The sequence below is a fragment of the Lemur catta genome, chromosome 1, assembly GCF_020740605.2.
Source record: "Lemur catta isolate mLemCat1 chromosome 1, mLemCat1.pri, whole genome shotgun sequence".
NCBI lineage: Eukaryota > Metazoa > Chordata > Mammalia > Primates > Lemuridae > Lemur > Lemur catta.
In genome coordinates, this window is record NC_059128.1 from 143,583,512 (window position 1) to 143,600,167 (window position 16,656).

At 55.7% G+C, this 16,656-nt stretch overlaps 2 protein-coding genes across 8 annotated transcripts in view; one reads left to right on the plus strand and one right to left on the minus strand.

Moving 5' to 3' along the window:
- Positions 1-356: 356 nt before the first annotated feature.
- On the plus strand, positions 357-12,123 carry CSRNP1 (cysteine and serine rich nuclear protein 1). 3 transcript variants are annotated; one of them, XM_045536442.1, is made up of 5 exons: positions 357-508; positions 7,171-7,413; positions 8,759-9,018; positions 9,530-9,844; positions 9,942-12,123. In XM_045536442.1, exons 2-5 carry the CDS (start codon positions 7,209-7,211, stop codon positions 10,929-10,931), a joined length of 1,770 nt encoding a protein of 589 aa, XP_045392398.1. In that variant the 5' UTR covers positions 357-508; positions 7,171-7,208; the 3' UTR covers positions 10,932-12,123. The 3 variants fall into 3 exon arrangements, with proteins under 3 accessions (XP_045392398.1, XP_045392388.1, XP_045392406.1); XM_045536432.1 differs by lacking the exon at positions 357-508 and adding an exon at positions 4,839-6,107; XM_045536450.1 differs by lacking the exon at positions 357-508 and adding an exon at positions 6,154-7,067.
- The window catches only part of TTC21A (tetratricopeptide repeat domain 21A), a 37,426-nt gene continuing 28,813 nt past the window's right edge, over positions 8,044-16,656 (minus strand). For 2 of the 5 annotated variants that reach the window (XM_045536399.1, XM_045536371.1), the window contains 4 exons: positions 16,376-16,600; positions 15,719-15,839; positions 15,485-15,552; positions 15,204-15,395 (listed from right to left, as the gene is read on the minus strand). In XM_045536399.1, coding sequence (XP_045392355.1) covers positions 15,318-15,395; positions 15,485-15,552; positions 15,719-15,839; positions 16,376-16,600 — 492 coding nt within the window. In that variant the 3' untranslated portion in view covers positions 15,204-15,317. Of the gene's footprint in view, positions 9,983-10,283; positions 10,360-15,203; positions 15,396-15,484; positions 15,553-15,718; positions 15,840-16,375; positions 16,601-16,656 lie in introns of those variants that run through there. The other 3 variants (XR_006731106.1, XR_006731105.1, XM_045536389.1) reach the window with 3 other exon arrangements.

Below are 16,656 nucleotides of genomic sequence, written 5' to 3' on the forward strand. Positions count from 1 at the left end.
CCATCTGTACATGGGGGCGGCGGGGCGAGGTGGGGATCTCTACGACCCGGCTCTGCGGGTTTGGATGTCAGAGCCCGTAGGAAGCGCGCGGGAGGCGGGGCGGGGGAGGGCGACGGCGGGCGAGAGCGGGAGGGTGCGGGGGGCGGAGAGCGCCCGAGGCGCCGCCGCGGGGTCAGAGTCCGCAGCTAGGCCCCGCGGCCGCGGCGCCCGGCTCGGGGCGGGGGAGGAGGCGGCGCCTCCGGGGCGGGGCTGCGGGGCGGCCTGGCAGGAGGCCCGGCGTGCGTCAGCGCCGTGAGCCCCGGAGTTTTCCACTGACGAGGAGGGCGGAGCGGCGGGCGGGGCCGGGGCAGCCAGTCTCCCGCTGCCGCCGCCGCTGCCGGACGCGCGGAGTGAGGGGCTGCTGGACCGACGGCTCCCCGGCCGAGCGCACACACTGCCGCGGCGCGGGGGCCGTCCCCGGCTGGGACGCGGATCGCGTCGGTGTCCTTGGCGAGCGCCCGGGTCGCAGGTGAGCGCCGAGGGGCTCGGAGCCCAGCTGGACGGGACTTTGGGGAGGGATTGTCCGGCGCGAGCGGCACCGCTGCTCCAGCCCCTGCCGTTCGTTCCCCCGCACCCTGAGCGGACGTCGGGGCTGGGACTGTCCAGTTCAGCCGCAGACTGCGCGCCGCGGCCGGAGTTCGGGGCCGGGAGCCTGGGAGGCGGGAGTCGCAGGTTTTTCGCTCCCCTCCCCCGCCCTGCCGCGGTTACCCTAAGAAGTCACGGCGCCCCGAGTTCAGTGCGGGTGGCGGCCGAGCTAGGGTTGCGCGCAGGTGGCCAGGTGACGGGGTGCGCACGTCCGCGGGTGAGTTTCCTTTTGACCTAGTTGCCTAAGAACTTTTCAGAAGTTACTCGCGTGGCCAGAGCAGGTGACATTTGTCGCCTTCCTTCTCGGGCACCCCCCCCGGGGGGGGTGCCCGGGCCGTGGCGTGTGCCGGCCGGCGGGGGTCAGGGAGGTAGTGGAGGCATGAGCTAGGAGTGTGGCTCGGTGAGTCACGAACCCCGGGAGGGAGGGAGGGGAGGGATTGTGTCGTACGCTCACCTGTTTGTCAGTCACCGTCACACGCAGAGGCCACCGCTGTGAGTCACGGGCGCTGCTACACCGGCCACCCGCGGGCACACGTAGGCTCTCTCCCACGCACTCCACTCCCTTCCCCAGCATGTACTCCTCGTCTTCCTCAGTTTCCCCTCCCGGGGGGCCCTTTCACAGGCACGCAGTGTTGAGATGCCCACATCACAGCAACAGTCACACACTTAGTCACTCCCGCTCCCCGGCACAATGACACAGCTATAGCCCACACTTCTGACACTAGAGGGTCCCTCCCCGGCTCCCCATGCCCACCCAACACCTCCACTCTGAGTCTCACAGTCCTTTGGAGAGTAACTCATCACCTCACCCGCCCCCAAATCTTGACAGCCCTGCTCTCTTCTTTCTCCAATTGCCTTGGTCTCCAAGTCCACTGTCTTTCTCCTGTGCCCTTGACCTGTCAACTCACCTGGGCTGGCAGCACCTCCAACGGCCACACCCCCTCCAGTCCCTGTGCTGAGCCATCTTTTGAAAATGCAAATCTGGTATTGTCACTCCCTACTTAAACCTTTCTGTGGCATCGCGTGCCCTCAGGCTAAAGCCTATCCTGGCACTGAAGCTCTGGGGCTGCCCCTCCCCCACTGGCTACTCTGGCTCTTCCTCCTTAGGTCCTGCCCCTGTGCTGAGCCCCTATCTGGAACCCTCTCCCAACATTGCTTTCTCTGAGAGACCTGCCTTCACCCCCACCTGCACCCCTCCTTCCTCACCCCTCTGAGCCTCCATCCTAGCACCCTACACTGGTTGTTCTCCTCCCTGCTCAACTCACAGCTTCTAGAGGGCAGGCAGCATTTGTGTAGGTCTCGCTTCCTGTATGTGGAGTGCCTGCCACGGTGCTTGGCACATCGTGGGGGCTTGATAAATATTTGTTGAATGAATGAATGAGCGAGCAAAGGAGGCCCTGCTTAGGTGGAGGCAGTCATTGCCAGGTGCAATTTCTCTTCTGCAGGAGCAAGTACCTCATGTAGCCAGCAAACATTTGGCACCTACCCAGTGCCAGGTGCTGGAGGCCAAGGCTGAGGAACTGTCCCCTCCCCTGAGATCACTTTCTGAGGAATGGGTGGGGGAGGGGTACCAAAGCTTTCTGTCTGCCTTCTCTGGGCTGCCCAGGCTGGTTTTTCTGTGGGGGCCAGAGGTGATTAGAAGTGCCCTGCCTTTCTCCCAGGAAGTAGTTCCTGAGGGCCTGGGGTCATGTGACCCCAGGTGTTTTTTGGGGGGGACTGGCCAAGGCCTGCGTCTCTGAGGTTAAAGGACACATTCTTCAGATTCCTGGAGGGGGATGGAGGCAGCTAAAGGTGACCCCTCCCTAAGACCAGCTCCTGCTGGGGGTTGGGGCTTTGGTGGGACTGCTGAGGTGGGCACCAGAGCTGGTGTGACTTTTCAGAGGCCTAGAGATGCCCCCTCCTCCCCTAAATAGCCCTTGGTTGCTTGGAGGATGGTGGAGGCGGGGTGAGGTGACCTTCCCTGGATTCTCATAGTGAGGCCTGAGTGTGTAGGTTGCTGTGGCCTGGAGACTGAGGGCGGGTCCCCCCTCCCCCCATGCCTGTGTGTGGTGGCAGGAGGGCCTCCTGATTCTCAGGGCTCAGTCAGATCCGGAAGAAGCCTGGTTCTCTTTGATTCAGGGCCTGTCTCTGGGGCTCCTCGGGGGTGTGGTATTTCTGTCTGAGCCAGCTCCTGGGAATTGCCTTTCCTTCCTCCAGGACCCTAGGAGGGGGCTGTGCTCACCCTGGGAACAGTGCCATGGTCAGGATCTTGATTCCTGGGTAGCTGCGGAGGGCCCCTCCCCCACCCTCTGACTCACTGTCTGACACTTTTCTTGGACTCTTTCACTATCTTTCATTCCTTTTTCTAACTTGGCCTCTCCTTGTCTCTGGCTCAGTCTTTTTGTCTCATCTCCAGCCTCTGCCTCTCTCTCAGCCTCCGGATTCCCAGGTGGGACAGAGGGAACCTGAGATCCAGGGGCACTTCCCCCCTCTTGCCTCCCTGAAGGAGTATCCAGGAGGAGATAATTTATCATTTCATTCCAGGCCTGCAGATCCTGCAAGGGGTTCTTCACTAGAACCTGCAGCTTGGCCGTAGCTTCCCTGTGCCTCTGCTTCCCTGTCTGCAGCCTTGGTGGTCTAAGCCCCTCACCTTAATTTCTCCTGTGGACATCCTGGGGCAGGGCCATGGTGTCTGGTTTGAGCCTGCGTCCTTGGCTTCCCTCTCCATCTGTTTGCTCTTGGGGAACAGGGGGTCTCCTGAGATGCCTACGTGGGCACCTGTCTGCAGCCTGAGCTTCCCCCTCCTGCCCTCAGAGCCACCCTTTTTGAACACCATTCTTGCTTAAACCCTCTGGCACAGGCTGGGGGATGGGTATATGACCCCCTTCTTAAATTAACTGTGACAAGAGCAGGAGGAGGTCACACTGTCTTCACCCCACACATGAGGTTGCCCCGAGTGACCTCATGTGCATAAAGATTGTTTCTGCGTTTATACCTGATGTGTGGGGCCAGCCTGCCTACCTCTGACATTGTCAGGTGCCCTTTCTGTACCAGACTCTGTCCTAGGCCTGGGCACAGTGATGGCCAGGCAGAGATGGCCTCAGCCTGCTGTGAGGCAGATGAGCAATGAGGCCGTTGCAGTATGGTCAGATAAGGCCTGTGATGGGGAAATTCCAGGGCCCATGGGAGCTGTCTTAATTCAGGCTACTCTAACAAAAAAACCATTGACTGGGTAGCTTAAATAAAAGAAATTTACTTTTCATACTTCTGGAGGTTGGGAAGTCCAAGATCAAGGTGCCAGCCAGCCTGGTAAGGGCCCTCCTGGTTTTTAGGTGGACACCTTGCTGTGTCCTCACATGGTGGAGAGAGAGAGATCATCTCTCTTGTGTCTCTTCTTATGGTACTAATCTCATTCATGACCTAATTAATACCTCTCAAAGGCCCCACCCCCAATACCATCACATTGGAAATTCCTCCTCAACATATGAATTTTGGTAGGATACAAATCTCAGTCCATAGCAGGAGCCAGAGAGGCAGGGGGAAGGAGTGGGGGATTCAGAAGGCCCCTTTGGGGATGACGTCTGAAAGGGAATGAGGCTGGGGGGATCTATCTTGTGCAAAGGTCAGGAGGTGAGCAGGGACATGGCCGCTGGGGGAACTGCATGTTCAGCTGGAGTATAGAGAGGGGTTAGGGAGAGTCCTGCATGATGAGGCTGAGGGGGAGCCAGGGCCAGGCCTGCTTCAGCCTCTGGAATTCTGGACTTGATCCTGAGGGCAGGCGTCCCTGAGGAGAGCTATGGAGTGCTTCTGAGCATGCAGTGGTGGGTAAATGTGCGGTTTAAGAAGATCATTCTGGTTGCAGGGTAAAGAATGGCTGGGGGAGAAGGCAGGAGCAGTGGCAGGGGGTGTGGGTAGCAGTAGTGGGGTCAAAGATGTGATAAGGGCAATAAACTTTTTAAATTGATAGGGACCCACATAAAATGCATACAGTACACAAACCTTATGTGTAGAGCTAGATGAATTTTTTATAATTTTAGACACTCATGTAACCAGGTCAACATAGAACATATCCAGAACCCCCCAGAAAATTCCCTCGTGATTCTCGTCGGTGTATGCCCCTCCCGCTGGAACCACTCTTCTGACTTGTAGCGTCACAGATTGGTTTTGCCTTTTCTTGAGCTTCACTCGCATGTATTTTGTGTCTGGCTTCTTTCACTTAACATGATGTCTCTGAGATTCATCTGTGTTGTGTGTAGCCAGGAGCTCACTCTTTTCTTTTTTGCAGTGTAGAATAACACATTCACTGAGCACTTATCACTGTTCTAAAAACTTGACATGTATTGATTCCTGTAAACCTCCCAACTCCATGAGGTTTTAAGATAAAGAATTGGAGACACAGAAAGGTTAGGGAGCTTGCCCAGGATTACCCAGCCAGCTGATAGCCGAGCCAGGGTTCAAGTGCAGGCAGTCGGGTTCTGGAGCCGAAGTTCATAACACCACACCAGGCAGCCTCCTTGATGCCTACCCGGCCTGTGCCTGGCCTGGTGTGGATTAAAGGGATTTATGTGAACTTCCAGGCTTGTGTGCCTGGGTGTAGATGGAGTGGGGGGAAGCAGTTGAGGATGATGCAGGTTTCTGGCTTGAGTAACTGGGTGGGTGGCGGTGCTGTTACTAAGATAGGGAACACAGGAAGAGGAACAGATGGCACGGGGTGGGGGGTGGGGAACAGACAAGGGGTTCAGTTTGGGGCCTGTGGAATTTTATGTTTCTAAGGGATGGCCAGGCAGAGATATCAAGGGGGCCATTGGCCCTGGGGGGTCTTAGGTTTGGGAGTGTGATGAAGGAGGCATTCGGGACCCTGTAGACAACATCTGGAATTTGGGAAAGGATGGGGTCTCCCTGCAGAACTGTGATGGGGACAGGGTATGTGGGTGTTTGTTCATGTGTGTTTCTGTGTGCTCCGTGCATGTGTTCATATGTGTGCATGCCCACCTCTGGGTCATGAGTCCCCCATCTCCTGGGAGGGCCTGCAGGTCAGCTGGGAGCTGGGTTGTTTTTGTTTGTGGTTTGACCCTGGGAGGAGGGTGCCAAGCCTGAGAAACTACCCGCTGAGAAGCCCCCGGAAACATCTGTGAGTCCTCTTCCCCCAGGCCCAGGGTGGGGGATTGGCCAGGGAGGGAGATTTTCTTGTTTCTCTCATGCCTGCCTGGGGGAGGCTGCCCCTGGGATGAATTTTATCCAGTTAGGAGGTTGACAGCCCGCCCTCCAGGATTCAGGGACACAATGAGAGGCTTGGGAGAAAGGGAAGGGGTGTTAAGAAGGGACACCTGAGAAGAGGAGACCAAGACAGCCTTCTGGTTGGTTTTTCCTGTTCTCATTTCCTGTGATGGCAGTGGGGGAGGGTTCCCCAGCACTGGGGCCTCGGCTTGGCTTCATTTCCCTTCCTTCTGGTGACCTCCTGGGGGCCAGCCCTGAGTGCAGCAGGACGGAGCAACAGAGACAAGGTAGCTGTGCTCAGCCCTTAGGATTGAGTCCGCTGGGGATCCCAGGCCTTGGAAGGGGCTATTCTTAGCTGAAGGAAGCATGCAGGAGCAGGAGTCCAAGCCCCCTCCCCTCGGCCAGCTTGGCTGTGGGAGTCTCTGGTTACACTCAGCTGAGGGCAGAGACCCTCAAAGGGGAGACACCCTGATGTGCCCTGGGGTGCTCCACATGGCAAAGCCATAGACAGGAAAGACTGGACATTAAAATCCACTGAGCGGCTGTGGTCACACAGGCCTAGAGACAGGGACTTCTCTTCTGCAGAGCGGGGGTTTCTGAGGGAAAGTCTGAGAAGCTCCATCACAAGGAGGGGAGGGGCTCGGGAAAGTACTCCGTGTGGGAATGGGGACCAGCGCCACAGCCAGCATGTTCCCCAGAGTGCCTGGTCAGCCTGGCCCTAGAGCAAGGGCTTGCGGCCTCGGCCTCATCTTTGTGCAGAGTGGCGAGTCTGTGTGGGTGTGCTGGAGGAGGAGGAGGAGGAGGAGGAGGAAGCAGAGCCACCGTACCAGGGCTGTGTAGGCAGTCGGGTGTGCAGATGGGGACACACATACACACACACAAAGGCACACAGATGCGAGCCGTGTGAATCACCCAGCCAGTGAGTCAGCCCCCAGGATTCCTGTCGGGGAATGAGTGAAACCGGGCTGAGGTCTGTCAGCCCATCTGTAGGCCTGTCTGCCTCCTGCCCTTGCTGGTGTGGATGCGCGTGTGTAGGTGGGTTGTAGAGGGTGGTGGGGAAGGTGCTTGGTGGTTTCCTGGGATGGCTTTGGGCAGAGGTCGTGGGAGTTTGAAAGCACCAGGCTATGGATTTGCACATTATTAGTTTGGAGGGAGGGAGGCGCTGTGTCTTGTGCAGAGAAGATTCCTGGAGACCGTGTCCCCTGCACACAAGAGCACCTCAGGCAGGGCTGGAGGGCTGAGCGAGGGTATGGGACGCCTCAGAGGGTAGGTGGGAGGGGTGGAGTCCTGGCTGGTGGCCCGCCTGCTGCTGTCAGCCTGCCACTTAGCGCCTTCTCATTCCCATTGCAGGCTGTCTGCCCCAGACTCTGGAGCACCCCTGCGCCACCATGACTGGGCTGCTGAAGAGGAAATTTGACCAGCTGGATGAGGACGACTCCTCGTTCTGCTCTTCCTCTTCCTCTTCCACCTGCCACTCTCGCTCCTGCTCCCCGAGCTCTTCCGTCTCCCCTGCCTGGGACTCAGACGAGGAGGGCCTCAGGGATCAGACCCCCCTGCCTGACCATGACTTCTGTGGCCCCCGTAGTTTCACCCGTGAGTCCTCCCTCCCCTGGGCACCCCACCACACTCCTTCCTTCCTGAAAAATGAGATTTAGCGGCCCCTGACAACCCTTTTGGCCTCTGGAGGTTGTCCCCATGGCTGTATCTCCCTTACTTGCCTCCCCACTGTGTCCACTTCCCACGACAGAGTGGCCGGTCAGTGCCCACTGCCCAGAGGCACCTGAGCCCAGATTGACTCACCTTTGACCTTGGGAGTAATGATGTCCAGGATGCACCTCCTCAGAGTGGCCTTGGGGCCTTCCCGCTCCGGCCCCTCCCTTCTGTTCCAGTTTCGTTTCTCCAGCACGCACCCTGCCCTCCTACAAACGGAACTGCTGGGGTTCCACGCCCCGCACTGCTCTGCCACAGGGCCTGTCAAGCCGGTCCCTCTCCTGTCAAAATGTTGTTTGGCTTTGCCCGAACATACTGAAAAGGGTTTTTTCCCCCTAATTTTGCAACCTTGTATAATTCTGATTGCAAACTGACAAGGATGGCCCTAGAGCAGTTTTTCAACCTTACTTTTCATTATTACTCCCCTCAACCCCAAGGTCATTTTCTTCTGATCACCCCCTCCATGAAATTTTAATACCACAGACGTGCTCTTTACCTTTTTATGTGCTATATGTGTATCTGCGCATTATACATAAAAACTGATTTTTAGCATACAGAATCTAACAATACAAAAAGAAAACCTTTTAAAAGAGAATTCCGTCGAGCATCTGGGTACAGAATTAAAATATTAAGTGAAAATGTGGAATAGCCTGTATTCAACCATTTTATGGTAATTTCTTTTGGTTCAACCGGATGTAAAGACCAATACGTGGCTTGCTAATCAATATACAATCAATAACTTGTAAAGGGAAGGCCTTTCTAAGCCTATTGCAAGATATAGACGCTCTAAAGGAAGAGATTATAATACTTTTGATTACATAGACCTTAAAAATTATTTGGTATAATGCCATAAACAAAAATGTAAGACTAAAGTATCCCCTTAGGTAGGCTAGACAGATAATTATTGTTGCTAATATCATATGTAAAGAGGTCCTACAAATCAATTTTTAAAACTAGAAAATTGTACAAGGATGGGAAAGATGTTTAATTTTATAAATACTGTCATTTGGCCTGGTAAATAACAATAAGCCATTGTGGACATGGGTGTGGTGTTCAGTTTTAGCAGCTCCAGTCTCAGCCGGGCTGGCTCCTAATTTCAGATCCATTTCTTTATTTGAGGTGGGCGGAGCGGGGACGGATGCGGGAGATGGCCGGGCAGGATCTTCCAGGAGGTTATGCTGTGCCTCACAGAGAGCTAACCCCCGGGCCTTCCCTGCCTGCTTTCCAGCCCTGTCCATCTTGAAGCGGGCTCCCCGGGAGCGCCCAGGCCGAGTAGCCTTTGATGGCATCACCGTCTTCTACTTCCCCCGGTGCCAGGGCTTCACCAGCGTGCCCAGCCGTGGTGGCTGCACTCTGGGCATGGCCCCTCGCCACAGTGCTCGTCGCCACTTCTCCTTGGCCGAATTTACGCAGGAGCAAGCCCGGGCACGACGCGAGAAGCTCCGCCAGCGCTTGAAGGAGGAGAAGCTGGAGATGCTGCAATGGAAGGTAGGGAGACCCCTCTCTGTGGCCCACACCCTCAGGTAGCTCCTGGGGTCCTAACCCTGAGGGGCAGGCACACCAGGCTTGGTGCTGACTTGCTCACTATGTATATGGGGAAACGGGCCCATGAGCCCAGTGACTGGCTCAGCTGGAGTCTGTTGCCTACATTCTCTGCAGACGGGGAGGCACGTGGGGGCGCCTGTCTAGTTGTACCAGGGGCTGCGGGCATGGTGCCTGAATCTGTCTGACCTTGTTGGGGAGGGGATGTGCAGTTGATGTGACATTGGCAGTGTATATCTGGCTGGCTGGGGAGGAAGTATGTCCGTGATCTGGGAAATGGCATGAATAGGACATCACTGTGCAAATGCCCTGAGGGCAGTGCTCTTCACTGTCCTGTTCACTGTCATATCCACAGTGCCCAGCGCAGAGTGAGCACTTGGGGAGTGTTTGTTGTGTGACTGGGGCTAAGTCTGTGCCCTGTCTGTGCTTCTCACATCCCTTTCTCCCATGGATGCAGCTGTCGGCCGCCGGGGTAGCCAAGGCGGAGGCAGGCCCACCTCTTGAGGTGGATGCCATTGATGATGCCTCTGTGGAAGAGGACTTGGCAGTGGCCGTGGCAGGAGGCCGGTTGGAGGAAGTCAACTTCCTACAGCCCTACCCAGCCCGGCGACGACGGGCTCTACTGCGGGCTGCGGGCATTCGAAGGATCGATCGGGAGGAGAAGCGGGAGCTGCAGGCACTGCGCCAATCCCGGGAGGACTGTGGCTGTCACTGCGATAGGGTCTGTGACCCTGAGACCTGCAGCTGCAGCCTGGCGGGCATCAAGTGCCAGGTGCGGTGGTTGGACCCAGCTGGGTGGGGAGCTGAACCTGGGGGCTTCTTTGTGCTCCATGAAATCCTCACTCGTGCTGCCTCTACTTTCTCTGCAGATGGACCACACAGCATTCCCCTGTGGCTGCTGCAAGGAGGGCTGTGAGAACCCCAAGGGCCGTGTGGAATTTAATCAGGCACGAGTTCAGACCCATTTCATCCATACACTCACCCGCCTGCAGCTGGAGCAGGGGGCCGAGAGCCTTGGGGAGCTGGAGAGCCCCACCCAGGGCAACCCACCAAGCCCTGGGGAGCAGACCTCGGTCCCCACTTTCCCACTGGCCAAGCCCCCTGTGAACAGTGAGTTGGGAGACAACAGCTGCAGCAGCTACATGACCGATTCCTCCACAGCATCTTCCTCAGCATCGGGCACTAGCGAGGCCCCCGACTGCCCCACTCACCCAGGCCTGCCTGGTCCTGGTTTCCAGCCTGGTATGGATGATGACAGCCTGGCGCGGATCCTGAGTTTCAGTGACTCTGACCTCGGCGGGGAAGAGGAGGAGAAGGAGGAAGTGGGTATGGCAAACCTGGACAACTTTGGCTGCTTCCACCCAGCTGACATCTTTGGTACTGGTGACCCTGGTGGCCTGACCAGCTGGACCCACAGCTATTCTGGCTCTAGCCTCACGTCAGGGATCCTGGATGAAAACGCCAACCTGGATGCCAGCTGCTTCCTAAACGGTAGCCGTGAAGGGTCGAGAGAAGGCAGCCTTCCTGGCACCTCAGTGCCGCTCAGTGTGGACGCTGGCCAGAGCAGCTCAGCGGATCTCAGCTTGTCTTCCTGTGACTCCTTTGAGTTGCTCCAGGCTCTGCCAGATTATAGTCTGGGGCCTCACTACACCTCCCAGAAGGTGTCTGACAGCCTGGACAACTTCGAGTCACCCCACTTCCCTTTGCCCGGCCTCTCTCCACCTGGGGACGTCAGCACTTGCTTCCTGGAGACCCTCATGGGCTTAGCTGAGCCAGCTGCTGAAGCCCTGGCTCCCTTTATCGACAGCCAGTTTGAGGACCCTGCTCCAGCATCTCTCATGGAGCCTATGCTGGTCTGAGGACTAGAATGCCTTTTCCCAGCCCCAAAAGCCCTGTTGCTGCTTTTTTGTAATTCTGGGGCTCCCCAAAGTCTGTATGTAACAGTCTCCCATTGGCTGGCTCACCCATGGGTGCCATGTGCACACTCCAGGTTTTCATGCAACACTCTGGATTTATTTATTTATTTTTTTTAACTTTTCTGTGCTAAAGAGAGGGTGGGGAGGGGGGTTCCCCTTTCAGCTGCCCAGCCCCCCATGCCCTTCATTGATCTTCCACCTCCACAACACGAGCCAGGACGAGGAGAAAACGTGGCTCCCCTGGAGCTCGGCAGACCACTTTTTGGTCATTGTATGATGTTCCTTAGCCAAAGATGGTGAGACAGGGCTGAAATCAGGTGGCTTCTCCTGCCACCTTGAGCCCTAGACCCATGGGTGGCTAAATCCTCTGGACTGTGAAGACTTAATTTATTTCCATAATTTATTTGGAGACTGAGGCGGCTTTGGCTACTCCTCTGTGGCTGGTGGGCAGTGCTGGGGGTGGTGTGGGCACAGACCCTTGTGAATCCCCTTTGCCTTGTCCTGCCCCCTGCCCTGCCTGAGCTTTGGTGGAGACCAGGTCTGGATTTGAGCCCTGTGATCTACTGTGTCAACTACCTGGCTCCTGGATGGCTGAGCAGGTGGGGGCTAGTCAAGAACACCGTCTGGGCAAGGGGAGGGGCTGGGCTGACCAGCTGTGACCAAAACTCCCTTCTGTCCCACCAGCCCCCTCTACTTCCTGCCTCTGCCCATCTTCTCCTCCCCAGGGGCCACAGCCTTTATTCCAGGCCCATTTATGTAGGAGGGGGAAGGGAGAAGTTGAAGGCCCAGAGAGGGCAAGGGGTTTACCTCGGAGCACAAAGCATGCCCCAGACTACTTATCTCAGGGCTTTCTGGGCACTGCACTCCAGTCTGGCACACCTGCCCGTGCCCTGAGGCCAGTTGGTGAGGGGTGGCTCCTTAGGGCTTTTGTTTGCTGATACTGAATTTTGCATCATAATTTCTATATTGTCCCTAAGTGTCAGAACTATAATTTATTCATTTTTCCCTGTGTCTGTGCCAAGAAACCCAGGCTCTAGACATGCCCCCTTGCCTAGGAGGCCTTGCCAGCCTGCATGCTTGTGGGAACACCTTGTACCTGAGCTTACAGGTACCAATAAAGAGGCTCTATTTTTAATAGTGTGGTCTGCGTTTGTGGGATGGGGTGTCAGGGTACACTCTCAGGAGGCAGTGGGGAGGGAGGGGGAGACAGGCCCTACAGGGCAGTGTGGACACTGAGGCTGTGTTGGGGGGTGGGAGTGGGGGTACACAGCACATTTGGCCTCCTTCCAGGTGAGCCAATCAGCTTGGAGGCAGGAGCCAGCTGAGAGGCAGATGGAGCAGTTTTTCCTTTGGATTAACTCATTCTTCTCTGGCGGTTGCCTCGGGTGGTAGTGGGGAACAGCAGTAAGGTCTTCTGACTTGAGGGTTCCCTCCTTCCCATGCACGCACACTGAGCTGAGGCCTGGCCCTGAGGGTGAAGTCACCCACTTGGGTGGGGACAGGGCAAGGAGATGTGGCTGATGGAGGCCATGGGCTCAGCAGCTGTTGTCCCTGGGGACTTGGGCACCGGAAGCTGCAGAACCTCATCTCTCTGCACCAGCCAGACCTGTCTGACCTGTCTGGGCTGCAGGCCAGAGGAGCAGGCCGCACCCTGCTCTGGGGAGCCTCAGTCTGGGGGCCAGAGGAAGGTCGACCTCCCCCTTAGGAATGACAATGATTTCTCCAACAGAAACCACTGACGGAGATAAGATTTGGGTCTCCTTTTCTTGCTCTGATTCTCTGCCTCTGTTGGTATGTGCTGGGTTGAGTCATCTCTGGCTTACTGGTGAGAGCACAGACAACACTGGGCTCAAGTGGTAGCTCTTCTACCTAGTGAAGTGACATGCAAATTACTAACCCCTCAGTGCCTGGGTGTCCTCAATACTGTGCAAATAACAACACTGTTCTGCTCATAGGCTTGTTTAGCTCATACATACAAAGCATTTAGAAGAGTGCCTAGAACATGCAAGCCCTGAGTTTGCAACTTCCACTCTATTTTCATGTTTCTGCCACTCTTTTTCTATGTTTAATCCTTTCATTTTTGCCTGTCCTTTAATTATCTGTCTCTTGACTCTGGACATGCATGGACATGGCCACATGGCCGTATCAGTGGCCATTAGAGGACTCATGGCTTGGAGTCTGGCCTGTGGTGGGGCAGTATGTCCCTATAACCAGCTTAGCTAGGGATAGCTAGGCCTTAGGCTTCTCAGGGTAGAGTACCCTGGTATGTTCAGTTGTCCCGTCTCTTCCTCCTTCCCTAGTGCCTGGAGACCCTTTGGTAGAGACTGCTTCAGCATGCATGATCCAAAACTTGGGCCTCTCCAAGGGCTCTGAGGGTCTGCTCTGACAGGTCTGGGGGTCCAGGTGGCAGCCCTCAGCAGCTCCAGTGCCATGGCAGGAAGCCTCCACAGGCTTCTACTCCACGGATTCAGCCCATGGCTGGACTGAGTCCTGCCTGCTCCCATCTAGGGCCACAGGATCAATTCTTGACCTTTTTTTTTTTTTTTTAGGTAAATGAAGACAACTTAGGTTTTACAACAACAAAAACATGATTAATGTACAATCCCTTTACAGCATCATTCTCCATACAGACAGACCTGCCTCTCAATAAACCTGTCCCAACAAAACTGGGTTGTAAAGCACATCACAGGAAAGGGGACTGGGTTTTCCCACAGGAAAGATGGAGTAACTTGGGGAAAGCATTCCAGATCGCCGGCTCATACCGAGAGGCCATGCACGTGACCAGGAGTATGTTATAAAAACAAGGCTCCACAGCCATCAAGGATGGTGCATGCTGCTCTAAAGGGATCCTTATCTGTTCACTGTTCCTAAACCTCAGTCACTGGACTTCTCTTGAAAACTGCCCGTATCTGCATTCTACCCATTCTAAGTATTTTTCTTTGTTCTTTTCTTTGTTTTAAGAGACAGGGTTTTGCTCTGTTGCCCAAGCTGGAGTGGAGTGGCACAATCATAGCTCACTGCAGCATCATACGCCTGGGCTCAAGCAATCCTCTCAAAATGCTCTCTCAGCCTCCCAAAGTGCTGGGATTACAGGTGTGAGCTACTGCACCTGGACCTAAGTATTTTCCTTTAAATCAATTGTATCAATATGTTTAAAAGTTAGACCCATCCTATCCATCCTTTGGAAAAGCACCCATGAATTCCTGAGTTTGTTGTGCTAGTTTTTCTCTATTACATAAAAATGATGTATAGACACATAGTTATTAAACTTTAAATAAAATGTTTGCTGTATATCACTGGCAGAGAGTTGTACCATGATTTGGGAAACAAATCTAATTTCCTGCTACAGATAGGGACACTGACACCCAGAGAGGGGAAGGGATTTGAGAAGGTCACATGGGGAGATCCAAAGGCCTCCTGACTCCCAGTTCAGAGTTCCTTCCCCTGAGGCCAGACTGGCCCATTATTGCCATCCTGAAAACCAGGAAGAGCAGTATTGGGAGCACAGCAAAGGTGACCTCTGTCACCCTCTTGCTAGTTGCAATTAACATTATTTATCTAAATAGGGACCACTGCATTTGCCACCTTAGGCATTGCAGGAGGTGATGGAGGATGAATTAGTTGGCCAATATCTTTTACAAAAGCTAAGTGGAGACTATTTTTTCTTGGGATGTATTTTTCTGTGCCAGGCAAGGGTAAACAGGTTTGTCCTGAACTGTTAAAGGCCAGCAGAAGCCAGCTGAAGACTTGGAGAGTGGGTAAGGGGAGACAGACGTAGGAACAGTGCAGGACAATGGCCCCTGCAACCTGCCCTCTCACACAGGGCCTCCGCTGTGAGGGCCTCCTGCAGCTGGTCCTCCTGCCTGGGCCCACTGCCAGGCAGACTTGGTGGGTAGCATGGCAGGGGGGAACAGTTGCTCCAGGATGCTGGGAACCAGGCAAGAGATGGAAGGCAACAATTTAAAAATAGCTGTAGGGTATTTTTCTAACCACCATTCTACTGGGAGCTCCATCTTTGTCCCCGCTGCCCTCTCCCAGAGTCTGGGATAAAAGTCAGGTCTATTAGAAAGTATCCAATGAGCCCAGCGATGTTAAGCCAGTTGATATCTTTCCCTCCAGAGCAAAATTACTTCCTGTACCTTAAAAACATAAAGCTTTGGGATGTCTCTTAGGCCAGGTGAGACATGAATCAAAATAAACCACAAACAGCATAGAAACAGGGAAGAATATGTCATTTTCTGAGTCCCTTCTCTACTGACCCTCTTCTTGCCCCTCCATACAACTTCAGTAGATTGATGGCTTCGCTGCTTTGGGCCTCTCGAACCACAGCTACGGCCTCAGGGACCCCTGGGCCTTTTCCAAAATTTCCTCTCTTATCTTGGGATAGTTGGGGTGTTCTGAGAGGACCTAGAATAGAGACAGAATGGATGTGCAGCATCAGACAGAGGTCCCCGCCACTATACCAGGCCCTCTCCCTGCCAGTGTGGGTGGCTTACGCTGTGGCAGACTTCGATGGCCTCCACAAATTTCTTGTCCTTCAAGTAGTTGAAAGCGAGTCTGAAACCTGTCCAGGGACGTGGAGAACACAAATGGTAGCACCTTGATGATCTGAGAACCCCTCTGCTTCCCACAACAGGGTACAGGCCTCGAGTTTTGGGGTCAGGTTGGGGGTCCTCCAGCCCACCTCCCTTCCACATCCCACCCATGTGCACCTTGGCTGGCTGCCTTACCAATGGCAGGGTTGGCATGATGACTATACTTCCAGGCCAGCTCATAGTTGGTGGCTGCGTCCTTGTAGGACTGCTCCTTCTCCATGATGAAGCCCATGTATTCATAGGCCTTGCAGCAGGACTGCAGGGAAAGGCGGTCAGAGCCTCTGTGGAGCGCTAGCCACAGGGGCCAGGTGGTACCGGGACCAGGAGAGGGCAAGGAACGGCGGTAAGCCGCATTAAACCAAACCACAAAGGGGCCCCAGGGGCACCCCTACCCTTGCGAGGGACGACGAACTGTGTGCCCCTGGCCCGGCTACCCCGATGCCGGCATAACCCCTTTCCGTGCAGCCCTTCTGTCCCGCGGTTCGCGGCACGCTCTCACCTGCAAATGCCCTTCCTGGCCAGACCCCACGAACCGGTCCCATCTCTCTCCGCCATCGTGTTCCCTCCTCTGGCCAGGGCCACACCCCTGCACGCCTGAGCTTGCAGTTCCTGTCCTCATCTATCCCCCACGTGCCCTTCTCGTCCCACTTCTTCCCGTCTGGTCCCTGTTTCGTGTCTCCTCTGTCCCCGAAGCTTGCGCGCCCTTCCTGGAGCTCTGCAACCACCCTCCCATGCCCCCAACCTCCGCCCCCACCCCCACGCGGTCGCCCCGCCGCCACCGCGCCCGCTCGCCTTGTTGTACTGCACGCAGCGCCGCAGCAGCTCCGAGGCCAGGTCGAACTTGCCGCCCTGGCAGTAGATGTCGGCCAGCAGGAGCCAGCTCTGCTCCAGGTCCTCGGCCTCGGCCAGCACCCACGGGGCCTTGGCCAGGCGCTTCAACTGCGTGCGTGCCTTGGGGATCTGCTTCAGAAGAATGTAGGCCTGCGCCAAGGCCAGCAGGGCGGGGACGCTGTCCTGCACAGCGGGTGGGAAGCAGGTGCTGCCACGTCATGGCGGTGGGTCGGCCTCTGCCT